General features: G+C 39.9%; 2 protein-coding genes across 2 annotated transcripts; both read left to right on the forward strand.

Annotated features, from left to right (window-relative positions):
* The first annotated feature begins 7,272 nt into the window (after window positions 1-7,272).
* Window positions 7,273-20,689, forward strand: GPRC6A (G protein-coupled receptor class C group 6 member A). Its single transcript, XM_027454661.3, has 6 exons — window positions 7,273-7,661; window positions 9,000-9,303; window positions 11,251-12,078; window positions 14,935-15,147; window positions 16,562-16,685; window positions 17,624-20,689. The coding sequence occupies exons 1-6, from the start codon at window positions 7,429-7,431 to the stop codon at window positions 18,742-18,744; spliced, it is 2,823 nt and encodes a 940-aa protein (XP_027310462.2). The 5' UTR covers window positions 7,273-7,428; the 3' UTR covers window positions 18,745-20,689.
* A 2,088-nt stretch (window positions 20,690-22,777) lies between these two features.
* On the forward strand, window positions 22,778-27,052 carry FAM162B (family with sequence similarity 162 member B; the record flags this gene model as incomplete). Its single annotated transcript, XM_027454668.3, has 4 exons — window positions 22,778-23,321; window positions 23,599-23,710; window positions 26,429-26,537; window positions 26,773-27,052. Coding segments are annotated over 4 exons (864 nt in total), but the record flags the coding sequence as incomplete, so codon positions are not given.
* Window positions 27,053-27,677: the final 625 nt, after the last annotated feature.

The following is a 27,677-nucleotide window of genomic DNA, read 5'->3' on the forward strand; positions in this document are numbered from 1 at the left end:
CCAAAAATACAACTGCATTTTTTTAAATTTTTATTTATTTATTTATTTATTTATTATGAAATTATGCAATTTCTCTCTTTCAGTGTGAAAATGATGGTTTTGTCAATATAGGTCACAATGAGGGAACCTGAAAACTGCAGGGAACTGAATGCCTGAAAATCTACTCCGGAGAGATATAACTTAAAAAGCTGCAAATATCACATAGCCAATTCCTCAGATGCCTTTTTCTTTCCATCTTGGTATATTCTAGCCAATTCTTTTAGTCTTTTGATTAGCTGTTGACACGAGTTATTCCTGCTTCCCATTAATGAAGGTAATGGTAGTTGTTCTACCACCCGCAACTTCTGAGGCTGGATGATTGCAAATAGGTTTAATACCAAGTTTAAGATAAAGAATGTTTTTGTGTATTGTTAACTACTTTGTATTGTATTTAATAAAGATGAACACATGTGGAGATGTAACTGCAGATTGCTGATTTTGTCCATTCTTGTGGTATGTCTTCAAAGACAGTTTCTTGTCAGTGAGGAGAAATGATTTCAAGCAGATTTTTTTCCCATTCCTTGTTTAGCCAAAGCTAGTTATGCAGTATTTTTGTGTATATGAACCCTCCTTAATTGACAATGTAAAATATTCTGTAGAAAGAACGTTGAATGCTATTCCATGATATTTAAGAGTGAACATTTCCCAGTGGTCTTAAGTTGTGAAACTTTGTTGTTTTTTTTTCTCAGTCTTTCACTCTGAAGATTGAAGTCAGTCTCCAGAGTGTGTCTTGCAGGTTTGCTGTTTGGGGTTCTTTTCCTTATCTGAAAGGAATTTTTACGAGTGTCACCTGTTCTGCCTGTACTCTCTTTGCAGATGTATGTTTACTTTTATAACACACACAGTTCAGCCTTGTAAGGTGAGTTGAGATCTTTTAAGATTTCAAAAGAAAGAGAAAATAAATTTCAAAAGTCCAGAAAAAGGGTGACAGTGACAACCTTGAATCAATTCTCAAAAAAAAAAAAAAAAAAAAAAAAAAAAGACAAAATAAGTTGAGAGATGTTGTCCAAACTTTTTGGAGTCAGTTTAAAATGTATTTAAATATCAAACTTGAACTACATTAGCTGTGGCAAACTCTATTTACTTTCAATAAGGTAATTCTCTGCCTTTGCTTGCCTTCAAAGCTCCATACAGCTCAGTTCAAGACCTTGGTCTCCAGTATGAAGTGAAGGAGGTATAGATTCCCTGAAATGGGGTCCCCCAAGATGAGCCAGCTGAGCTCAGGACTGCCTACAATTGCCAGTAATAAATACTGAGAAAAGCCTTAAATCTCAATTCTCTCTTCTATAGTTCAGCACCAATGGACACCAGTCCTTCCCTCAAAACACTGCTGGAAGCAGTACTATCACAGAATCAGAGAATAGTTGCAGTTGAAAGGACCTCTGGAGATCATCTAGTCAAACCCTAACTTATCTTTCCCTGTTTCTAATAGCTGTGTTCAGGGAAAAGGTAAACACATATGTATTGGCTCAGGTATGTGTTTTCAAGACAGTAACAAGAAGGGGACTCTTATGAAATTAAGTTCCCATTCAATACTTAGAGGTCTTATAAAAGGGATGAAGAAGGACTATTCACTCGGATGGATAATGACATCCCTGCCTCTGGCAGAAGGATTGGAGTTAGATAATCTTTAAGGTCCCTTTCATTCTATGATTCCATGAAATCCGGGCATGTGAAAAACAGTTCTTTCCCTGGTGTACCATACTAGATACTGCCAGCCAACATGTTCTGGAAACATGGTCTCTATTTTCCTATTTTCTATTTTCCTATCTGAAGATTTTTAAACTCATAATTTCCAGAATTATATTTGATAAAGTATGTTGAGAAAGGGATGAAAATGAGTTATCATTCTTTCCTGTGCTGATATTTGCACTGAATAACTGAAAGCTCTGGCCAAAGAGAATGTGAATAATTCCACGATATCTCTTAGTGCTGAAGGCATTCCTTAAAAATTAAAGTTAGGGTCTACCTAACTTTCACTCCATGCTCCTAACACAGTACTATTTCATTTCTCTTATTCTAATTACTGCTTAATATTATTAAATCTATACCAGCTCCAAAACAGCTGAAGAAAAACACACATTTTTTTAGAGGAACTTATATGGGACAAGTACTGTAAGAGTTAAACAAACAAACAAGCAAGCAAAATGCTAAGTACTATTTGCAAAAGTGATTTAGTGAGAATAAGCACAAGGTCACCAAGGCAACTATTTGGATTTAGGTAACTAGCTGTCCCTTGAAGAGTCTATGTTCAAAGCTAAGACCCTCAGATCCCCCAATTCATTTTAAGATATCTAAAAATCATAACCACTTATATTTTAAAACTCAAAAACTAAAAGCCTTATTTTCTATTTTAAGGTTTGTTCATTACTAATAACACTGAGAGAATCAGCATCAACTTCATACCTACTTGCTACTGATATTTTCATGTGAAATGACTCCCAGCCTGACTTTCTTGCATGTGGGAATTTCTAGAATATGAATAATACACAAGGCACCACAAGCAGTACACACCAAGGAATTTCTGAACATAATGACTGTCTGAGGAGGGTGCCTGATTATCAGGCTACCAGGATTTTATCAAAAAAGTCCTCAGTGGCATTTCAATGAGTATGGGGCACTGGGACCAAGAGATCTCAGACCCCTTCTTTAAGTAGCAAAGGTCTCACTGTCCAACAGCAAGCTGTCATTGACAGAAGGGCTGCCCCTCAGGCCTCCAGCCTTTCGGGAGAAAGCCCAAATATCTAGGCTAGAGGCTTTCTTTCCCTCTGGATGGCCCTTGTACTACAGGTTGGGCCCAAATGTTTACATTGTCAATAGGTGAATGACATTTTTACTCACTTGTTTTCCAATTAAGACAAGAGGAGATGGAGCAAAGGAGAAAAATTAAACCTGGTGAATAAGAAAAAAAGGATTTGTCCTCTCCATCATGCAGCTCAGCTGACATGCTCCAGAGGACAAACCCAGTGAACTTGAAAATTGAGTTAGTTTGTTTCTCAGGAATTAATGTTACTTGGCTTTCATCCAAGTTCCATTTCATTGTTGTTTTTTTTTTGTAATGTTTATAAATAAACATTTTTTAATTGGATACAAATAAAAATAATGGATATTTTCCTTTCTATTATTTAATTTTATTATCTGATATTAAGCTTAGAGAGTTCTCAGTTAGTAGATATTTTTTTAAAGATAATAAAAATGAAGTAATGCAATACCTGCCTCTATTTCTGCTCCATTGTGTAAACTTTCTTCACAAAAACTGTGTACTATAAAATCTTTGGGTTAAATACAGCAGCTCTATTAGTCTAGAAAGCTGGCAATCCCAACCAATATTGTCTCCTTGTGATATTTTGACTTCACTGCTCTCTCCTGTCTTTATTAATATAGATGCAGACCACGGTACTGAAAGATAACATCTCCTTAAAGTGATTGCATGGAAAACAAAATGATTTCGCAAGGGACAATACCTTCTTGGTAGCCTGGAAGGTGTTATGCACTCATTTGTAATGGCTTCCCTGCAGGAAACAAATGTTGTTTTCAGTTGAAATTTTTTTTTTTTTTTTTAGTGGTGATTTTGGAGAACTGTTCCACACTATTTTTCTTGGCATTTCAGGTTTTTGAAGAGTACCTAAGTACTCATAGTCAATACATACTGAGCTCCACGCTGACTCTGTTTTTTTCATCAGTATGTTGGCCTTCAACCAGCCTTTCATTTATAGTTGTGAAGCACAGCAGCTCCCATGGGCTTCAGCAAGACTGTGAGGGAGCTGTGGGCCACATCTGAGTCTTACATGCATGCTGCTTACTGCACCCAAACAAAGGCAAGCCAAGGATTGTCTTGTTGGCCAAAGCAAAGGGATGCCATGTCATCTCTTGGGTAGGTGGGAGATGGCAGCAGTCACCGGCATTGGTACAGAACAGCTCTCTAGGGTGTTAAGGCTTATGCATGTGTAAGGTATGTTCCTCTAATGTAGCACTGATTTGTGCAAGGACTTGGCTTAGTTTAGCTGGTTTTGTCCTGCCTTATCATTATGTTATTTCTTACTTGTATCAAAATACCCCACTTTACCTGGGGGCTCACCATAACTTTAGGAGAGTAGTTATTCTATGGGGCTTATGATCTAAATGGAAAGGCAATATTGTTTATCATTTTACAGATAAGATATACATCAATAGAAGGTTAATTCTAGAGTTTCAAGGCATTTCAGTACTAATTCGTTTGAGAGAGTGATGGAGGTTTTCAGAAACCTGACTGTAAATGACAGGCTTGGGTTGGGAAGTTATGTTGGAAGTCTGTGCAGATCAGACACAAGTTAGTGGTAGAACTGGGGACAAGCTACTCAGTTCAGGGCTTTAAAACTGTGGCTTAGCTTCCTCATTTTGTGGCTCATAATTTCCATGGGAGCAATGTGAGAAGAGGTGGTTCCCCTTAACTCATGTCAGCATTAGCTTCCTTACAAATGATAGCCCTCTGGCTTCTCTTGCACATCCTGGATTGTGAAGCCTTTGCCAAAGGTGTGGCACTGTTGCAAAAAAAAATTGTTAACCGTAAATTCACAAGAAGTCACCTGCTGGATCAATGCTGAACTTGGCAGGGCTCTCTTCAAAACCATCTATTCTGGTCCTTCTCCAAGGGAAGCCAAAGACCAGGTGGAAGAAGCAGTCATTCTAGCATGGTAGCAGGTAATTTTGGGACATACAATGACCCTAACAGAGTATTTCTGTATGCCACCAGTTCCTTTAAAGGCTCGTAGAATTCAACTGTGACTCTCATTACATCTTTGGGTTTGGTATTTATTTATTTTTTTTCTGCTTTTCCATGGTTCATTAAAGGCTGCTTCTTAGACATGATGATACATCAAGAATTCCCCTGAATCTTACAACTGATTCTACTTGCCATTTTGCGTTAGACTTGTGGAGGTATCACATCCTCTTATATTTTTCCAAAGAAATACTCCTATGCAGACAACTGTGAAATTCTACTGACGCTATAATAATAATTTTAAATAATAATTAAATTTTATAATTAAATTTTAGGTGAATAACATTTTGTATTATACACTTATTTCTATTGGTAGTTAAGAATCATAGAAAAAAAGTATTTGCAAACACTTCCTGTTAAATCTGCAGTACCTGATTAGGCTTACCTATCTCAATAGTGTTTTGAAGTACTTCTCACTACAAACAATTGTGAGATGTAGTTCTTGAAAACAAGCAATAACAATAAAAAAATAAATAATAAAAAAAACGCCTCCCTGTGAAAATATGTTACACTGTGACACAAACCCAATGTAGTTGAATTTAAAGCACTCCTCATTTCATTGTGTTTTTATACATAACATGAAATTAGGCACCAACTATATGTAATGTTTATTTTGTCAACTTCTGCTTTCCAGAATGACCAAGTAATGATTTTTGTTTCTAGGTAAAATCCTCCTCTATACAAATTAATAGCTTTCTAGGGACTGGGCAGAGTAGAGTTTATTTACTGCTTCATATCATAGATTATAATAAGTGTAAAGTTTCAATTATCAGTACTGTATTTCGATTGAATCTTTAATGCAATACTTAGCTCCTCAAATGCTTTACTTTATACTAGAGGCATATACCTTAATATTTCTCGTAGCTTGCTTAACAAAATGATTAGTTCTGATCCCAAGCTTTAACTACATTAGGTATTATTTGGCAGAAAGTTTAGAGGAAGTTTTATGCAAAGTCAGGGAAAATGAAACACCTGAGTATATGGAGCAAGGCTTGAGTGAGAATTACTTGGGTGGAGAGAAATAGGTACATGAATATTTGCAAGTGGATCTCATAAGTCAAGGTCAGAATCAGAATATTGTACTTATGCTGCTATAAATCAAGAGGAATAATATTGGAATAAATGGAATTTTTACAAGTCAGTATAGAAGCAGAATAAACTGCTATACTAATCTCCTCATAAACACATGTCATTAGACACATTAAGAAAAATGCAAGCATCTGTTTGCCCTGAACCAGCAGTGAGAATATCACACAGAAAGAAAGAAGGCAGATGAAAGAAACATAAGATTTTATATGATAAAAAAAAAAAAAGATGCTGAATGGTGACTTAACTGGGGATTATCATTTGCATTTGCAAGTAGTATCTCTGTTGTAAATGGTACTGTAATTACAAAGAGACTACTGAGAAACAAGGCATAATATAGTAATCCAAATCAGTTATATAGTATGCATCGTGTTTATCAGAAAGAATATGTAACAGATATCCCATTTCTCTGTTTTGCTTGCAAGAAAACAAAGCTTGATTCAAAATTTCTAGGTACAGGCCAGCTTTCTTATAATACAGTCAGAGACAATCAGTACTATGACTGACCCCATTCCTTTGACACTGTTTTGGCATGCTGCCAAAAGAAGCAAAATATGAAGAAGCCATTATAAGTAAATAGAAAAGCCAGTATCAGTAAAAGAGTTATTGTCAAATCTGTGTCTCTTACATAAATTGGTATTGTTTAGCAGCATCAGTAATGTTTCTGTCCTAAAGAGGTTCATTTTGATGTCTGCGGTTGGAGTCTATGAAAGTTGAATGTCCAGCCCCTGCTTCTCTTCAGTTCCTTCCTGGCACAGAATCCTATTCTGCAAGTGGAATTCCTGCAGATCTGAGTGGAATGATGGCACTGAGAAGGGTTGCAGCTGATCCTCCCCAGCACAGGAGCTGCTTACATATACTGGTGTCCTCAGACAGAGGGGGAAGAAAGTGTGCTTCCCCCCTTTCATAGTCTGGTTTATAATACAGAACCTGATCCAAAGATTGCTGAAGTCACAGAAAGCTGCATGTGCATCAGAACCATGAAGATAAGCTTTTCCAAACCATTTTTGTACAAATAAAATAAAATTGGTTGAAAAAAGAGAAAGGTAGATTTTTATTTTTATTTTTTTTAATTTTTCCTGTTTGCTTGTTTTTAGACCACAGTCTGATCTAAAGCCCACTGTGGTGAGAGGGTCTTTTTTTGCAGTACTCTTTGGACTAGACTTAATCACAGTAATATCACTGCCATGTTATGTCATGACTCATTGCCCTGCACTCAGCTGGAAAGCGTTCAAGACAAGCCCAAATTTATACCAAAATATTTTCTGCGTTTTTCAGATTACATGTAAGTCCAATAATCTTTGGACACGGCAGAACAGATTTAACATTTAGCACTTCCTCCTGAACTCATTTATTTTTTTTCCCTCCCTCTTTTACTCTCACGCCCCTGCACCCTCACGCTTTCTGTGACAGCAAAATAGCCTAAGTCAGTCAAGCAAATACAAGCACCTTATGAGGTGTGACTAACTTTTGAGCACAGACTTTTCCTTTCGCTGCTGTTTATAGATGACATAGGAACACTTGTTGGCACTGTGGTTAGCTTAATGGACTTAAAGCTGGTAGTGAACAAGCGAACTAGAAACATGGCAATATTTAGCTTTCTGATCGTCTGCTTTGTGATCAGCGCTGACATCGCCTCCTCTTGCCAGAATACAGATGACTTTGTGGGTGCCAGTTCTCCAGGAGACATTGTTATAGGAGGCTTGTTTGCAGTTCACAGTGAAATGCTGCATCCAGAAGAGCATCCCATCAAGCCAGTCATTCAGAACTGTGCTGGGTGAGTAACATGAAAATTACGTACATTACAGAAGAGATCACTGGCATCTGGCTTACGCTTCTCATATTAAGATCAACAAAATCTGTTTCTCTTGCATTTCTCAGTCTTTAAGAAGACCTTAGACATCAAATAAATCAATAATTATGTAACACAATGACAAAGAATGGGAAAATTACAGTAGAAAATATTATGGCTGTCTGATGAAGGGAATGATTATTTGATCGTATTTCAGTCTTCATATTTAATCAAATAACCTTTGAGGTTTGTGCTGAACAATCATTTAATTGCCCTGTAAATACCAATTTTTGGCTATATGTCTAAACTAGTCTGCTGTGCAGTTCATTATTTGTTATGAAGTTGAAACCAGCTAGTTCGATCACAAGCAGTCTTCTCTATTTTATCTAAGCACATGTAGAAGTATGTCACTCACCCCACAGGGCAGATCACTTATAATCTGTGATAGCACTTTGCTGACTAGATTGTAATTGTTGTAATCACTGTAGTTATTACATCTTGTACTAAAATTATGACATTATGTTACGGGATAGGAAACACAGACACCATGTCATGTGCGAGTTCAGCTTTAGAATGTACATCAAAATAAGTCTTAAGTCGTCTCAAGACCATTTGAAATTTATTTTGGTTTGTAAGATTTGTAACTTCAGAAACCCTAACCTGAGATGACCATTGGTTGCACTGCAGGCAGCCTGTTGTAGCACATTTCCGATTAAGAAAGTGTTATCATGTCCACTAGCAGGAAGGACAAAAGCTGTACTAAATTTGTCAGGTTTACAGAGGATTTAGGAATGTTTATGCAATCACTGGAAGACATCAACCTCTGAAATTTCTTCTTCTGTTCTGAAATATTTAGTCATCTCTTTGCTTCAAGCTTTTGTTGAAAATAAATTCATTTTTTAAAAATATGCTTGCTGGGTCATGGAACAAATTGCAACAGCCCCACTGGCTTTGACATATACTTGTTGATATCACTTGCAAATTTTCATATACTGTAAAAAAAAAATGGTTTTAGCACCAATTTTTCAGAAAAGCATTTTTATTCAAGCATAGTTGAAGTGTTTTTTTGACTTTGCTTGTTCTTCTATTTAGGTGAGACAAAATATATGATTTGTGTTTTTTTGTTCGCTTGTTTGTTTGTTTGTTTGTTTTGTACACTAAACCCAAGCAAATTTCATTAAATGTAATTTTCTTTCAATAACTGTCAAATTCTAAAGGATATGCTCAAAAAACAAACAAACAAACAAACACACAAACAAACTGTGCTTCAGCCTTAATCCTAGAAATGTTTTTCTAAAATGAAACTTGTGTGTTTCCTGACAGCTTCGAAATTCAAGTTTTTCTTCAGACACTTGCAATGATACATGCTATTGAAATGATCAACAATTCGACATTATTATCTGGAGTTACTCTGGGCTATGAAATCTATGACACCTGTGCAGAAGTTACAAAAGCCATGGCATCTACTCTGAGGTTCCTGTCTAAATTCAATTCTTCTAAGGATATTGTAGAGTTCAAGTGTAACTATTCAGACTACATACCAAGAATTAAGGCAGTCACTGGAGCCAGTTACTCTGAGGTGTCAATGGCAGTTTCAAGGCTGCTGGCATTGCAACTAATCCCACAGGTAGGTCTGAGGGAATTATTTCATTTTGGACAGAGGGTCAAATTTACCATGGCTAGAAGATGTGGCACTGATTAGAGGGATTGCGAGTCACATCTTTGTTACACAGGATTTGACTCAACCAGAGAACATCAGGAGAGGTGAGATTGAACTCCAAATGGAAGGCTTGATCCACTTGCCTAAAAAAAGGCAGGTAGGGCTGTTTTATATGCCCAAGGTACACCCCTCCACATGGTCTTCAAGCATGGCACTGTGTTTTTATCAGCCTGGCAGCACCACTGGATTGTCCTGCTTGGCTGTGATGGTTACTTTAGAGTACCTCAGTTGCCACTCCGTGCCTTTGTTCAGGCAACCAAATTGCACCCGCTGAGTCTAGTTTAGCTGGCAGTGAATATAAAAATGCCCAAACCCAAGTTAAAAGCCAAGGCACAATCTAATTCAGCCAGAATTTGGAAATTCTCTCCTGCCTGAGAGAGATTGGATTTTGGAGTCTGGAAATGTTTAGAGAAATGTTGCTCTAAAATACAGTTTTAGTTCTGCTGCTCTTCAAGGAGCTGCAGAAGAGAAGGAATACAACCCTGTAGATTCGCACTGGTCCTTCCCAAAACACCCTTCTCTATTTCCAACCCGTCTAGTGCTAGTACTAGTGCATACAGTCCCATGCTTGCACTTAGGCCAGTGCTTCTGCTACCACTTTAACTGCTGTAGAGAAGTTGGGGTCAAAGCCAGGACTTGCTGTCAACAATGAAACAGGAGATCCACCTCCACACCATCTTCTGCTACAAGTTAGGCATGGTAATTTAACATATATTATCTTACTGCAAAGTAGCAACATATTAAATAAACCTGCAAAACACTTAAAATCTGAACTAAATATAATTCTAACTGAATCTTTTCCTCTGCAATTGTAGGAAATAATTATGATCTCCAGCTTCACCGTAGGAACTATAGTTGATATATAAATTAAAATGCCACACTTCAACTTAATTAAAAGGCAAGTGATTAAACAAATACGTATTGTGACATGGAGATGGAAAAGGAGACTCAGCAGATTTTTCTCATCTATAACATCTGACGTTGTCAATAGTAGATTATTATCAATAGGAGATTAATACTGATAGTAATCTGCTGACAGCATTAAGTTTGGCAACCTCTCCAAATAGGTGGTTCTCATTTTGGAAAGTTTAGATTTACTGTTTAGGAACTGTCAAGCAATGTAGGAAACACAAGTGTAGGGAAAAAGGAAAGAAGGAAGGAAGTAGGGAAGGAATTATACAAGTATCAAAAAGCAAATAGATTTTAATAAAAACTTTCCAACTATGTTTTTTCTTGCTACAGTCACAAGAGAAAAAAAAAAAAAAAAAAAAGAATAATTTCTTTACATGAAAGAATTAAGAATGATTATATTATTCTTCGGTACCATTTTTTTTTTCCAGTAGGCTCTTCTAACAGACCTTATGACCCCTCTAAAACACATTAATTAAATTTTGGAGAGAAAGTATATGGTGGGTGAAACATAATATACTCAGTGTTAGAAAAATACTGCAAAATGTAAGTGTACTAGAAATTTGAATAACTCCAACAACATTTGAGCACTTCCAGTGTTTTAAGTGTTGTCTTGAACAGCATGCTGATGGTATCTCAACAGATTAAAGCAAAATCCTTATACTAGCATACCTGTCATAGGTATTTTGAAAGGTTTTATTCTCTGCCTTCACCAAGTAATTAGGTGCATGAGGATGAAAAGAGTGGAAATGGTACCAGGTATGGGTCTGCATCCTAACAGCAGGGTGAGGAATCCTGCCCCAGTTGGGTGCACCTTGGTCATGCTCAGTCACGGGAGGAGGGAGCCCCGGCTCAGGTGGGATGAAGAAGTCGTGGCAGCTTTGGGTGTCTCAGCATCCTTTGGAGAAGAGCTCTTCCATAACCTAACTGTTCTCTCCTCCTTAGGTCAGTCCTGCATCGTCGGCTGAAATTCTTAGTGACAAAATCCGGTTTCCTTCATTCTTCAGGACTATCCCCAGTGATTTCCACCAGACTAGAGCAATGGCCCACCTGATCTGTGAGTCTGGGTGGAATTGGATCGGAGTAATAGCCACTGATGATGACAATGGGCGCTTTGCTCTGGAGAGCTTTGGGGTCCAGGCCATGTCAAACAATGTTTGCATAGCTTTTAAAGAACTGCTGCCTGCCTATCTCTCTGACAAAACCTTTCACACCAAAGTTGATCATGCAGTCGAGAAGATTGTCAAGGAAACCAGAGTAAATGTTATTGTAGTCTTTATGAGACAGTTCCACGTGCTCAAGCTATTTAAGAAGGCAATTGAGAGAAATGTAAATAAAATCTGGATTGCAAGTGATAACTGGTCAACAGCAGTGAAAATCAGTACAATGCCCAATATTAGACAGCTGGGAACTGTTGTGGGATTTGGATTTAAGAGTGGAGACATATCCACATTCCAAGACTTTCTGAAGAACCTTCATGAAAAGCCCACTGAAAACAACAAGTTTTTAGGTGAATATATTATGCTTTTGTCAGTCTGTGCACACCTGGAATATTATGATTTTCAAATGTGCATTTCAAATCAATCCCAGGATGACCTGATGCAAAATGTTGAGAATAAACAACACATCTGGAGAGATGACTTTTTGAATGCCAACATTGAACCCGGATTTATCCATAGTACTATACTTGCAGTCTATGCCATTGCTCACGCCATTAAAGGGCAATGCAAAGACAGAAACTGCAAGGATCCCTCTGCTTTCACTCCCTGGGAGGTATGATGTTAATTCTTTCAGGTGTCATTCTCTCTACATAACTTCCTTATCATTTTTCCTCCCACATTCCTGGATTTGCTGGCTTGGTCCTTGTACTAAATGCCTTTTTATTCCTGTTCCTGTCTTTCTTCACCACTGCATGGGCCAACTGAAATCACAATCCTTCTGCCAGAGCAACAGTTGCCAATTGCTGCAGTGTTGAGAGCCAGCTTTGCCTTCCTTGTTTTGGCCCCTGCAGACACAGAAGCTCCAGGTGCTAAGCTATGTCTGTGTCCTGCTATAGGTAGAGAAGAATTATTGCAATTCACACCCACCATCTCCTTCCTAATGGATACAGCAGCAGCAGCTGGAAATGCCTGTCTCCGCTAGTGTGGATGGGATCGTTAGCTCCTGGGCTTCAATAGCTACCCCAACTCTTCCCACATCACCTTTAAAGGGCATGCACAGAAGGCACCAGCTTGGATGAAGGCTCCAGTCTGTAGTTTGCTTGCTACCTTACTAGCTACCTGTGCAGGAAATAATAGAAATCTATAGTCAATCTATGGCTGACTTATCATCTGTTCTGCTACTGAAGGTTGGTCCTGTTGCTGCAAACCACTGTAACACTCAGCAACAAGTGCTGAGTGGGTATTTGAGTGACGGGGATGGCACAGAAGAGGAAAGTTTCCCAAAGAGTTTCAATTTCCCCCTCTGTGTCCCCAGTTTGTCCATGTCCAGCTTATATACCTCTATAATGAATCTTTACTTGAAATTGAAAATGCAACAGACCATTTTTCTTTCTGATCTTGATTTATATTGAAGTGACTGGTAGGAAAATGTGGCACCATTCTTAAGATGGGTTAGGTACTTGTTATCAGACTCTACTGAGTGGGAAAAGGACAGGAAAATTCAGACAAGTAAACCTGACCTGACCTTTTACCTGAGAACCTGCTCAGAAGTATTCACTTTTACACACTTTTACTCAGAGGATTAAACAAAAGTTCATTTAAAAGTCAAACATCTACTGAACCACTCTGACTTGCTCTGACCTCTTATCGTGGGTCAGGGCAGGTCAAACCAAGATAGGAGATTTGAAAAAAAACAAACAACCCCTCCCCCCCCAAAAAAAACCACCCAGTAACAATCAAACTCCTACATGAATTTGTAAATGCAGATGGGACAAATTCAGGACTGGTCTACAAGGGATGCTGAATTCGTCATTACTGAGTTAAATCCCAAACTACCCAAATTAAAAGTCCTGTTAAGAGGCTTAGAACTCATGAAGCAAACCAAAAGAGAGTTATTCTCCCTGTGCTGTTTTCATAATACATTTTCTCTACACTAAACTAAAACCCTTCAGAAATCAGCATACTTAAAGCTAGGGATGCAACTAATCCTTATCACTTATCTCCACATACAGAGAAACAGCACTGTTATTGCTATTAAACACATGCAAAAATAAATATAAATTAAATCATACTGTAGCTAGTTATTAGCTCTTTCTGTCTGAAGCTCAAGATGTATTCCAAAAGTTCTATTGTTTCCATAGTTTTTTAGGGAAATTGAAAAAGTGGAGATGAGAAAAAAATAAATGAGTAGCCTGAGGATACAGAACAACAACAATAAAAAAATCCTATTTAATCCCACAAGACTTTGAAATGTTCTACTAAAATGAAATATCATTTAAAAGCACACTTATGTTTTTCATAAATTTGTAGACATGCAGTGAGAATGTATGAACTCTCATAAAAGTGACGTTATATCTGAAAAAATAACACATGCCAGATTTGTTTATACATATATATGCCAGAGACTTTTAAAGTCATATATTTGTCAGCATTTTCTTTAAATGCTACGACTATCACAGAAAGATCTATGTAAGATTGTGCTTTTCAAAAGGCAGTTACATTCAGCCATTCACCAAAACCTTGGAGTTTTTTCTCATTAATTAACCCCTATTACTAACAATTGTTAAGCCGGCAAAGGGATAAAGCCTTTGCTTTAATTAGGAGCCATAGTAGCTAATGAAAGACTTTTTATGGTCTCCTTGTCAATGGGGAGAAGGTAATATGAGCCTTAATCTCCTTCTCTAGATTCACACAGAACTTTTTAAGCTGTTTGTGATAATGTAAAGAGAAATTTCACCCTACTGTACAGAATGGGTTGTAACATTAAGCTGGATAGTTGTCTTAACAAAGAGTGCTTGCTTTGATATTTCCTGTGATTTATCAAATATAGCCTTGCTGTCCATTGCTATTGTACCACATACCACCTCATCTGAGCAAGCTGGCATTTAGTGTTCATTTCATGACTTGGTGTCCCACCTTGCAATACAGAGTATAAGAGTCACGGGTGAAATCAATACTAAAGTAGATATTTCCAGACCCTGGGGGAGGAAGTCTGGGGGAAGAAGTCTGGATTGCCAATTTCCTTCCTTACTCTGGAAGGAAATGTTGTCCATATCTACTTTGCTGACAGTACAGTAACAACATGAGCTTCATTCACAGTCATTCTTTACACGAAGGGAAGTCCCAAAGGCCATTGTTTCCTGAAGGCAAAATCTTTTTTTTCCCAACATTGTACCAAAACCTCCAAGGCTGGAAAGGAAAATATGAACATGGGTATTTGTAGACATTGCATAGAATTAAGAAGTGATTATTTGTGCTTAATAGTATTTTTTTTTAAGTCAACAGGATTGTCAGAATAATGTAAATCTGTATAGGATGTCAGATTAACAGTTATACAGATCCCTTTTAAGATTTTTTTTCACTCCTAAAAAGCAATATATTTTTTCATTTGGTATTAGCATATATATCTAAAAGTATTGAGTGTATCCCACTGAAATTATATTGATATGTCATCACTTCTTCTGTTTAGCTCCTTGAAGAACTCAAAAAAGTCAGAGTCATCGATGATGATAAAGAAATCAAGTTTGATTCCAAAGGAGATATGAGAACTAGTTATGACGTACTTCTCTGGAAAGAAATTGATGGTCGCATGGAAATCACCACTATGGCAGAATATGACACAGAGAAAGGTGACTTTATCTTTGAGGATGATGAGAAAAAAAAAGAATTTCTGAACTTAAAGGTAACTTTCAGTTTGTTGACATAACACCTGAAATTTGCTTCATATGTGTTTTTCTTCCTCTGTTAGTCACAACTAAAATATGTGTCAGCTAGAAATCTCTCATGTACTTTCATGTTTTCCATTTGGAGTGAAGCGTCCTCTCCGGATATATTCAACTACCATTATGTATTTTGAGAAGTACTTGAGCCTGTAAGCAGGCTCAGTGATTTGAAATTGAGTTATTTCTCCAGAATGCTCTTGAGAGGTTTCGTAAGTTACATCTGTCCTAAGGATGCTATTACAGAATCTTGAATTGGGTTTTAAAATGGAAAATACTTATAAATGTACCCACTCTTACATAAGGCAACCATTTGTTTTGTACATGAAGACTCATATCTGCTGACTTTAATGTTGGAAAAAAAAAAAAAAAAAAAAGTCTTGTTGATTATTTACTCCTGTTAGAGCTGGGGTCAGCACAATTGAAAGAGTATGAGGTAGGCAGCACCATCTGGAGCCCTGGCACTGGTGTAGACAGGACTGGTGGGAGGCCCCAGCCAGTTCCAGCTGGGTAATGTCATCTGTGCATGGGTGAAGGCTTTGGTTTATTGTGTAGCTCTAACCGAATGTGGCTGTGCTGCAAAGCACTCACTGCTAATAGGACAGAGGAAAGGCAGTTCACTGGGTGGGATGAATATAGTTTTTATGTGAAGCCTCAGCCAGCAGGAAAGGCTGAGGATAGAAGAGGACTTCACATTTTGTCCCTTTTTGTGGCACAGCCCAGGATGGCAAGGAAATGCCTCCATCTGTTTGTGAGCCCCATCTGGGAGGGAGAAGAAACAGCAGTGTCCCTCAGGACTGCTTCTCCATTTTATAAAACTTGTCTTTGGAAGAAGGACTGGAACTCAGGCCTTGTGAGAAGGCCCTGATCACACACCTAAGAGTGGGGCTTGGAAATTCAGGGGTGGTCCGCTGAGGGTGAGGCATGTTAGAGCTGTGGTTCAATGCACCCACAGAGCTGGGGTGTATGTCCCGGGGTGTCAGGACCGCATTTGTGATGTGGTCCACCCGACTCCCCTCTCAGAGGCTTCTGGGCTTTCTCTGGATCTGGATCCCAGAAGCCTAACTTCTAGTTTCAAAGCTGGATCTGGATTTTTAAAGGTATAGAAAATCACACTAAAGTAGGGCCAAAAAAAATAAAATAAAAATTATCAGGTAGATAATGCACCATCCTGTCACTTCTTGAGCGTGTGGAGAAAATGCAAGAAACATTGCCTACATTGCCTTTTTACAACATCATTTTCAGATTCCCTTACAATATGTTAGATACAAAAAGAGATTTCAAACCATAGTGTTATTGGAGGGCTATTTTAAGACTTCATTGTAATTAGTAACACCTGAGCTGATAGATATATATTTCATTCTCTGCTCACTGCAGAAGGTTCAATCAACGTGTTCCCAGCACTGCAGACCAGGACAGATGAAAAAGGTTACAGAAAGTCCACACACATGCTGCTACGAGTGTGTTTACTGCCCAGAAAACCATTACAGCAATCAAACAGGTAAAAGAATTGTGATCCAAATAAAGGCTGATTTAGAAATCAATAGAATCTTTGGTTTGTGTATAATGAGCCTTGGCAACCTTGGGTATAATTTTGGAATGAAATTAAAATATTTGTTTATGCTTGGTTTCAGAAATATGAAAGGGAAGAACACTCTTCAACATATAAAACTTGGTTTAAATATTTTTAGAAGATCAAGCTTTAAACAATCAGATTTTACAGTTGACTAGCATTATCCTTGATTTGGATGGAAAGTCTGGCTGACATTTCTGAGACCATATGAAAATAGAGCCTTGCTTCCATATCTTTCTGCAGGACAGCCAGCCTAGTGGAAATATGAAGTTAACTATTTTGCATGCTGGCACATTTTTTTTTTATCTTAAACAGGAGCACTGTGAAGTTAGATATGACCATACAGTAGTATTTTCTAGTGTCAAATCCAATGTGTACTTTACTGCTGGTTCATTTGTAGTGTGAGTAAGGTTTTTAAAAGTCAGAGAGCAAATACAGAGGAGAGAGACGAAATTAAGAAATTTGGTGTCTTTAAAAATATTGATAGCTAGCAGAAATAAATTACTTTTTATCCCCTTTTCTACTCAAATAATAACAAAATTTCTCCCTATTGGGCAATAGGAATTTTACAGAAAAAGCTCTCTTTGAAAGCATAATCTACAGCAATGTTTATTCTTGCTGTTGTATTTCAAAAAATCTCTAAGAGAAAGTTTTTTTTTCTTGTAAGACTAGGTGGATGAAAGAAACACAGTTCCTTTCTGGGTGGACAACCAATTCAATCCCAAACTACCACTCTGGTTTCACTGTGTCTTTACAGTGCTGGCTCCCCGGGGCCCCAGCTCCTCTGCCAGGACTGTGTCATCAGCAGCCAGAGCCATTAGATTTACTGGGGGTTCCGAATTTATCTTCCTTTTTTCTGCTTTCAGATATGGATTACTGCTACCGGTGCCACAACAAAACCTACTGGGCTCCTGTGAACAGTACTACGTGCTACAGGAAGACGATCCAGTTCCTCAGCTGGACTGACTGGTTTGCTATTTTCCTGCTCTTCCTCTCCAGTTTTGGGGTTGTGCTGATTTTCTCCATCAGTGTCATATTTACTAAAAACTTGAACACTCCGGTTGTAAAGGCATCCGGAGGTTTAACTGTCTGCTATGTTATCCTCCTCAGCCACTTCTGCATTTTTTTAAGCACTGTCTTCTTCATAGGTGAACCCACAGAACTCAAATGCAAAACTAGGCAATCCCTCTTTGGCATAAGCTTTGCACTTTGCGTTTCATGTATTTTAATAAAGTCGCTAAAAATTTTACTAGCCTTTAGTTTTGATCCCAAGCTGCAGAATATCCTGAAATGTGCATATAAACCTATTCCCATTGTGGTCATCTGCACTGGGATTCAAGTTATCATTTGCACCTGCTGGCTAGTATTTAGGACGCCTTTTGTAATGCAAAATTTCTCAATTCCAGGATCAATAATTCTGGAGTGTAATGAGGGCTCTGTTGTAGCTTTTGGGATTATGCTGGGCTACATAGCTGCTCTAGCCTTCATCTGCTTCATATTTGCCTTTAAAGGCAGGAAGTTACCAGAGAACTACAACGAAGCTAAGTTCATAACCTTTGGCATGCTAATCTACTTTATAGCATGGATTGTATTTATCCCTGTCTATGCAACTACGTTTGGCAAATACCTGCCAGCAGTGGAAATCATTGTTGTTTTAATATCCAATTATGGGATTCTCTGTTGTACGTTTCTTCCTAAGTGCTATATCATAATTTACAAGCAAGAAACAAACACGAAGTCTGCCTTTCTCAAGATGATTTACACGTACTCTTCCAAGAGCGCAGGCAGCGTTGCTGTTAGCCAGATTTCCTTGGATTCAAAGTCTTCCGGTTCCCAAGCTACTGTCTCAGGCTCCTGTAAAGCTGAGAAAAACTCTGCAAATGGAAACTGCCATTTTCAAGTGCCTGGGCAGAAGCAAATAAAAGAGAAAATTCTTCCTAAAAGTGCAATAAGACGTGTGTCCAGGAAAAGACTGTCCAGCATATGACTGGTCAGCGCTGAAATACTGGAAGATGAAAAGCTATTTTAGTGAGCCATTCCTTTTTCAGGTCTCTCTCCTTTCGGTACTCCCCAAGGAGAACAGACCACCCGAAATGCCTCCAGCACTTTAGCAGTTACTCATTGATAAGCTTGAAAGGCTTTGCCTGGTCACAGGGTCCAGCATCTCCCTCCTTTTCCCCGTCCCACTCCCAACCCACAGGCCCTCTAAGCCAGGCAGAAGTGTTAGGAAGGTTTTACTTCTCACAGAAAAATAGGCATGAACATATGGGCTTACACCACTTTTTCTTATGTCTTTGCTGCCCAGTTGCTTAAGGAGGTTTTCTTCTCACCCAGGTCTGTTTTACAGATCAAACAGAGCTCCCTCCTAGCTTTTGTTTTGCTAGGATAAACAAGCTCAGTCCTTTAATCTCCACTTTTAAGATAAGCTTTCCATTCTTATGAACATCCAAGAGTAACCATTTTCATTTGGTACATGTGAATCCTTTTTCTTTAAATAAATAAATCTCTGCCCAAAATTACATGCCTTATTCCAGATGTGTGCTACAGCAACTTCCAAAATTCCATGTATTTACCAGGGTGAAAATGAGCTAGAGATAGGTCTATATAAATTGAAGGATTTCTCTGGTGCTCTCTAGTTAAATGTGTGTTCATCTGCTTTTTACCCATACTAAGAGGAGACACATTGATTCATCTCATGCAACTCCTGTGACTTGTGCAGAGAGAGGACCTGTTATGCATGTCCCCAGGTGTGCTGTTAGTTCAAAACTTGTGAACATCAATTTAGCATGAATAATGTAACAACCAGAATCAACATGAATGCATCCTGGGAATTTTAGTTTCTCTGATACATGTTAAAAAAAATCTGATTTTCAACAAGAACACAGTAATGCACTATTCCAATACATCAAAATCATGCAGGAATGAACTGCTGTCAACTGCACTGGCAGAGTCTCTGAGGCTCCATGACTACAGGTATGCAGCACCTTCTGTGCGAGTGGTACACTCCAAGAAGGAGGAATTTTTCAGGGGACAACTGTTCTGCCTCTCTAAGGCAAAGACTGGCAAAGCCTTTCTCATGCTGAGAAGGCCACGGCTTTCCCTTCCTCAGCCAGGCTGGAAGGATTCCTCAAACACTAAACAGCAGAGCAGTGGTGCCAGTCTGAGACTGGGAAGCTCTTGTCTGTGTTCATAAAGCCCCTAGCCTGGACCAGAGAAATCATGGTTTGCAGTTTTAAGTTCTATGCATATTACTGGGAAAGAATGCTAACTTCTTCAGTTTTGTCCATTTGTTTAGATCAGGAATAATTGGACACTCTGGCAAGCCAGAATGAAGTTCAGTAAACTTGATGTTACACAGACATAAAATGTTGTTTTCTACAATATATCTGTTTTCCTATCATTTCTGTTTATATGTTGCAACCCATGTCTATATGATTTTCCTAAGATTCTGTTAAAAATATTTATGGATCACATTTCAGCAATGGACACAGGTAATGAAATTATTTGATGTCAGCATATATGTTGTATGCATCTGTAAAGACATTTTAAAGTAATGTAAATGGCAAGGGTCCAATTTACATATAAATTTCAGCAGTTATGTAATTTCTGTAGCTGATTAGAAGAATGAAGGTTTATGCACATACATTTATGTGATAAATGCTGTTTATGCATCAGTTGTTATGAGTACTGTTTGGTATACGAAACTATGTATGATTAAGGTTAAAGTTCCTACAGTTTGGCTGCCCATGCAGCAAAATGTCTCTCCCTCAAAGAGGAAAACGAAGCTTACATCACACAGTGACTTTCAGTGCTAAGCTGGTTAGAAAAGCTAATTTGGCTAGAATGTTGTACGTGTATTTATTGTTCTCAAAAATGGTGAGCATGTCATGTCTCGAACAACAGGATGATTAAAGCCATGTTGTTATTTAAAATTGAGCTTGTTTATTTAATTTCCTTACCTCTCCCTATGAACTTTGGGTTGGCCTTGAACTGCAGCAACACACCTACCTGCGCAGTGCTTCCACCTGGCAGATCTGTGAGCTTTTTACAAGTGTCCTTCAGGTTGGCAGCCAAGCACGGGAGGGCGATTCCCCCTGCAGGACATAGAGGAAAGTGCCTTGGGAGAGCTATGACAGCACTATGAAGGTGTCTATAAAGGTGATCTTTAAGGAAGGGCATCACATGGGGCAGAATTCCAAGGGAAGAACATAAAATAACAAGCATGAAAGGAAAAAAAAATAAAAGAAAAGTTTTTGTTCTTCTTACTGATCTAGTTTTAAATACATCCCATGCCTCCTCCTCTCCTAGGAAGCTCTCCACTGCATACAAACTTCTCCACTTCAGTAGTGCCACCAAATCTCCTCTGTTAATGACTTCTGTGTGCTATGTCTGCCTCTCCAGCTACTCATATCTTCTCTGTAAAGCACAATCAATGAGATCTAGATGAGAGGATGTAACAGATTTACTAGCTAGCCTTGGCAGGGAAAAGAGAGAGGGAGAGAGATACCAAGCTGTGTTGTGTATGTTTTTAAATGTCTGTATTGGTCGGACTGCGTAGGCTGAAGAGGTTTGCTCTTCTTTTTGGCTCAGGGCACACTCTGATTTCTTACTTTGAAAAGAACCCAACACAAATGGTCAGAGTGTTAACGTGTCCATCTTCGTGTTTTTCATTTCTGAAAGTGATAGAGAGGACACATGGACCCCAAACACAGTGCCGTCCAGAGAAGTCAAGCATAGAAATGCTATTTGTTGAGGTCTGTGGGAGGCTGCTCTATTCAATCATTTATGGTTTTATGTTATTTCTTGTAATAATAATGAATGCCCTCTAAAGCCAGTATCAGAAACTGTGCAACATCCTTAGAGAGAATGAAGACTGTGAAGGTCACCAATTTCTTCAAGCCCTCTCCTCCAGGGCACAGTTCCCTGAAGATGTCTGCAGCAATGTCAGCAGAAGAAGATGTCAGGAGCACAGGTGTCCCTCATCTTTGGCACCACTCTGTGCTCTGATGTCCTTTGGCAACAGCTGTGAACTGCTTACCTGAGCTCTGGGCTTCCTCCCTACACTTGTGCCAATTGCAGCTGGAACAGCAGTGAGTGAAAGCACAGGGTGCCAGCATTACTAGTGGCTAAGGGCAGGATCTGGGATGCTGCTCACGGTGTGTGGAGCTGAGCAGACCCACCCCAGCCATTCTGGATCTTCCCACCCTTTCCAGCTGGGTCTCCAGGAGCAAGGAATGATGCTATGCCTCTCTGAGCTGGAAGAAGAGCTAAAGGCAGACTATAACCCTGGTCTTATCCTCTAGGTTGTTTCTTTTGGTGCTCCTCTGTCTCCCTCGGGACATTCTGAAACAAGGCAGAGCTGCTGTGTGTGTGTGCAGAGAGGCACTTGTTCTTCATCACCAGTATTTTTCATAGACAAGAGAAAGACAGAGTGTGGCTTTCATACAGGGCTCAAAGAAATGTGTTTTTCTGTATGTATAATAGCTCGTTTTCAGGAAGAAATTCAATTCCGAAATAAAATGTGGATTTTTTTTTTTTAATTACTATTTGGTATTAGCTATTGGAATGGCTTTGATGGTTTTCCAATAATAAGGACATTTTGTTATTTTGATGATTTCAGAATGCAAACTACATGTAAGAAAATATCAACACGGGACTATTTACTGAATAAAAAAAAAAAAATAGTTTTCTTGAATGTTTTTCCAGAATGAAACGTTGTTCAAAAGATATATATGTATATATATAAATTAATATCAACAATGCTAGAACCCGTTCGAATGAAAAAGCTTGTGATTTTCTCTACTCAACAAGTTGCTTTCAGAAAGAGCTGTCTACCTCAGGCTCTGTTGCTGGAAACAGGGAACAAAGTTCTGGCTTGCCAACGATGCAAGGCTTCAGACTTGTGCCTTCAATTCTACACTGACTTTTTGTCTTTCTCATAGTATTTGTTGCGGTTCTTTGCTTGTTTATTTTCCCCAATGATATTTATGGTCTTTATTTGAAATAAAGGTTAACTCTGACCAGGACTTGAAAGCAAATACGTGCATAACCGGTCCCCCAGAGAAAAATACACAGCACCAAAACCCCCTTTTCCAACTGAAATAAGCACTAGAGCATGTCGTGTGGGGTCTGGGAGCACTGGGACCCCCGGGGGCAGTGATGGGCGCAGGTCGGTGTTGAGGGACCCGGGCCCACCCTGCGCCGAGGCCCCCTTTTCGCGTGGTTTCCATCTCGACGCTTGCAGGGCAGCGCCGGGCGAGGCGAGGCGAGGCGAGGCGAGAGGCGGCTTCTCGGGGCCGGCTTCGAGGCCCGAGGGGCCGCCCCTTGCAGCGGGCTGCCCGCGGCCCCCCTCGGGGGACGGCTTCCCCGGCGGCCCCTCAAGGCGGAGCCCGGGCCGTGTCGGTGTCCGTGTCGGTGTCGGTGCCGGTGTCCGTGCCCGCCGTGCAGAGCCAGGCCCGGCCATGCTCCCGCCGTGCCTCCGCCCCAGGCGGCTGCTGCCAGCCCCGCCGAGCCGCCCGGCCGCCACCGGAGGGGGGCCCGCCCGGGGACCCGGAGCCGGCCGCGGTAAGGGCAGGGGGGCTGCGGGGGGCCGCGGTCACAGCGGGATCCCAGGCGGGATGGGGACGGTGGGGGCGAGGCAGCTCGGGGCTTCTTCGCCTCTCTTCGCCTCCTGGCCCAGGTGGCCAGAGGTGAGGTGGGAGGGAGGGGGAGAGCCCCAGGGGTGCCCGCTGGGGGCTGAGTCCCCCAGCGACCAGAATGGGCTGGAAGAGGGGGTTCCCTTCCCACCCCACCCTTGGCGGGCTCACTTGGTGCCATGGGCTGTTTGTTTCTCATCTCCAAGCTGAGCAGGCTCACAAGGTGGTTGCGAGTTACAAACCCTCCAAGTTCGACAGAAAAATCCTCCTCTGGACCGGCCGCTTCAAGACGGAAGAAGAAATTCCTCCAAGGATCCCGTAAGTGTCCTGGCATGGTCCCGCTGAGCCGAAGGGAAAGAGGTGGGGTGTGCCTGAGCTGAAGCTTTTCCGAGGGGTTTGAACCAGCCAGCAGCTCCAATACCAAAAGCTTTGAGACAAATTAGAGGGAAGAAGAGTTTCCTGTGCAGGTTATAGGTTAGAAAGAAAAAGAATCCCTTACTGGAGACCTCATAGCCTATGCTTAAGAATTGGGTCATGGGTAGATAGCCTTGGTCATATATATATGTGTGTGTTTGTGTGCACATGTATGTTTATGTAGATAATGTGTGTGTGTGTGTATATAAAATGGCTTGTTTATTTTGTTTATTCCTAATGTGTAACCAGAGAAGGAAGTTGTTAGTAAACTGTGTTCTGTTTATAGCTCCCATAAAGGCTCTAAGGGAGCTGACAGTCCCAGAATGATTACATCAACCAAATTAGAATTTATTATTGCTTGAAGAAGAATTTGATGGAAAAAAAAAATAGATACAAAGGTTATGAGAAAAACATCTCTTCCTCCCCAAGGCAAATCCAAGGAAAGCCAAGTACTTGACATGGTCTTAGCCTTGCATTGACCTGCTTCTCACCTCAACTTGGTGGAAGTTACTGTTCCCCAAGGGAAGGTATGAAACCCCTGCAATGCCAACTGCTGCCTTTTTCTTAGGCTGTGGTGTCTTGCCATGGTGTCTCTCTCCGGGACATGGCTTTTTGACATCACAGTATGTCCCTGCCTAGGGTGGTAGGTTCAGCACAAGCAGCATACAGAGCCATGCACAGCAAGTGCATCCTCTAGCTGCTCCTCTTACTGTTTGTTCCCGACTGCAATGCTGCTGTTTCCCAAGCTGGGCAGCAGCTTTCTAGAGGGTCTGACATCTCTTGCTCCATGTTTATCCCACAGCCTTCCCTTAGGGAAAGGTTCAGGCAGCTATAAAAGCTTTGAGTGGTTGGACAATTGAAATAGTGGAGAGGTGTTTGTAAAGGCACGTGCCTCTGCTGATCCACACACATGCAAACAACTTGCTTCTGGTGTGTCACTGTCTGTTTTCCACACAAGCGATGTCTTTTTAGAAATCATCATAATATGCTAAATGAAGCTAATTTTATGACATTGAAGCTGAACAGCGTCACTGCTTTAACTGTCAGTAAAGAATTGCAAGATACTGTTACCTTTAAACAAAATCTAGCAGCTGAAGATATTTTGTACTAAGGCTCAAATCTGCAGCCCTTGGTCAAAATGTTTAAAACAACAGCAAAGAGCTGTTACGACTTCACAGGTTTAATCAGAGTCTCGATGAAGGGTTGAGTAACACAGGCCCTAATGTGCAATTACAGATGATAATAAGGTCTGCTTTCCTTAAAGCAGAGGCAGAAAGCAAGGAGAAAGTGAAAATCTGCTTCAGAAGATTTTCAATTAGTGTACTACAAAATATGATTAGGTTAATAAGCCAGACTAATAACATTTGCAGTTTTGCTTTTGTTCTTACAAATGGATCCTAGATTAATGGTTTTATGCACTGATCTGTAGTGCGGTTTGTTTTAAAGAGGTTGTGTTTACCACTGTACACCACAGAAGCAGTGACTTAAAACCTCAGGCGCTGTCAGCTATCAACAAGAAACCTGCCACACACAACATGTGTGTGTGTTGTTGGGCATGGGGGTAGTGTGGCATAGCTGCTCATGACTTGCCCTCCACCATTCCATTAAGCCTTCAAGAGAAGTAATGGATATATGTGTGCATACATAAAGTCAATTTAAGAAAATATGAAAAGAAAATTGTGCACAGTAGCCAGTATTATAATTGAACATCCTAAAAACAGTACTCCCAAGTATAACACCTGGCTCAGGAGATGGCTTAGCTGAAAGCCTTGTGAGGACCGTAGTGATACGGAGACGTCCCGCACTCCTGGTGCTCAGCAGCACACAGCCTCCTTGTCGGAACCAAAAACTGTGTGAGCGGGAGCTGCACCAACAGAGCTTGCTGGGCTGCAGAATGCCTCTCTTACAGCAACTACAGCCAAAAGCAAGGGCAGATTTCATTACTTTTGCCTTTGATGATGAGGAAAATTAATCTTTAGGTATGCGTTCTTGTAATAGCAAGCAGGCTGACATCAGCTGCCAACTTTAAACAATAAAGCTGCGGCTTTTTTAAAGAACTGACTAAAAGTTCTAGCTCAGAGCAACACAGGCTATTGTAATCACATATCTAAGCACGTAAAGTCCCTAACCTACAGTGTACAGGATGACATCTTATCAGGTTGGGTATGACAGCAATTTATTTATAAAGATTATTTTGAATAATCATGGAACTTGCTTCCATCATTTCTTGTTAACACCACATATACATGTATTCTTCTATCAGATTAAAATAGATAACCTTCCCCCCATTTCACTATGTTTATATAGAACTTCAGGTGGGATTTCTGCTACAATTAGCCCAAGTATTTAAATGCAAATACTACACCAATAAACATTTTTTTCCTAGCTCAAAATGTTCCTAAATGCACTAAATGTTGTTTTTCTATTGGAAATGGATTAGGGTCACAAAATACAAAGCTCTTGGGTGGCACAAAACTAAACATCATAGCAATCTAAAGATGCTTGCTTTACAAGCTACTTTATTTTTTACTCTGTAGTGGTGATGTTTGTGATGTCTTGAGAGAGAGAGATGCTTTTTTTTTTTTTTTTTTTAATGATTCAACTCAAAAACTTTAATTGCAGGCCAGAGATGCTAGACAGGGCAAGGAACAAAGCTCGAGTTAAAGCTTGTTACATCATGATTGGCCTTTCCATTGTTGCCTGTTTTGCAGTAATTGCCTCAGCAAAGAAGGTGAGTACATTGCTAGCTAGCTAATCTGTAGCATATTTAGAAATGATGTAATTCAGAGAGAAATTAATGGAGAAAATTCAAAGAGCAGCAACTTACAGCTGCCATAATCTCAGGTAATGTTCCTGTTACCCTGGAAATAAAGCAGTAAGTGGGTGGTGGTTCCCGAGATCTGATAGCATTCCCCAGGTGATGTTATTCACAACATTACTCTTAAGGAGGTGCTTTCCTTCTGCAGGCTGCTGCACGTCATGAGTCCTTAACAAGCTTGAATTTGGCAAAGAAGGCCAAGTGGCGGGAAGAGGCCGCGCTAGCAGCGGAGTCAAAGACGAAGTAACTTTATGTGAGGTGCCAAATGTTGTTGTACGAGGAAAGTTAACTGTCATCAAGAACGGTTAGGGATTTCACCAATAAATGGGCAAATACACTATTACACACTAGGGAGCTAACAATAGTAATTACAAGATCACAGAAAGAAATTGAGGTCTTCATAAAAGATACTGTACATACCTGTTGCATATGATTAAAACCAGTAATTAATATCAAATGTGATGAGGTAGTTTCCTGAGAATGGAAGGTAATGGGCTGGCCTAGTTTCCACTGTCTGCCCTAAAACCCTTCTTTCAGGCTTGATTTTGAGCTCTGTTACAGATTAAAGTTCCTTACTGAAAGATTAGTTGTATTTTTTGAATGAAAGATTAAATACAGCAAAGACCAAGCAGTTCTCTCCTACGTAGAAAGGCTGAGAGCTGGGGCTGTCCAGCCTACAGAAGAGAAGAGTCTGGGGGACCTTATTGCAACCTTTCAGTACTTGAAGGGGACTTACAAAAGATGGGGAATAACTCTGCTCAGTCTGATAATAAGACAAGGGGGAATGGATTTAAACTAAAAGAGGGGAGATTTAGATTAAGGGCTAGGAGGAAATTCTTCACTCAGAGGGTGGTGAGGCCCTGGCAGAGGTTGTCCAGAGAAGCTGTGGATGCCCCATCCCTGGAGGTGTTCAAGGCCAGGCTGGATGAGGCCCCTGGGCAACCTGATCTAGTGGGTGTCCCTGCCTATGACAGGGGGTTGGAACTAGATAATCTTTGAGGTCCCTTCCAATCCAAGCCCTTCTATGAAAGTACTGAAATTGCAAAAATAAGA

The sequence above is a fragment of the Anas platyrhynchos genome, chromosome 3 (genome assembly GCF_047663525.1).
Source record: "Anas platyrhynchos isolate ZD024472 breed Pekin duck chromosome 3, IASCAAS_PekinDuck_T2T, whole genome shotgun sequence".
In the NCBI taxonomy this organism is placed as follows: domain Eukaryota; kingdom Metazoa; phylum Chordata; class Aves; order Anseriformes; family Anatidae; genus Anas; species Anas platyrhynchos.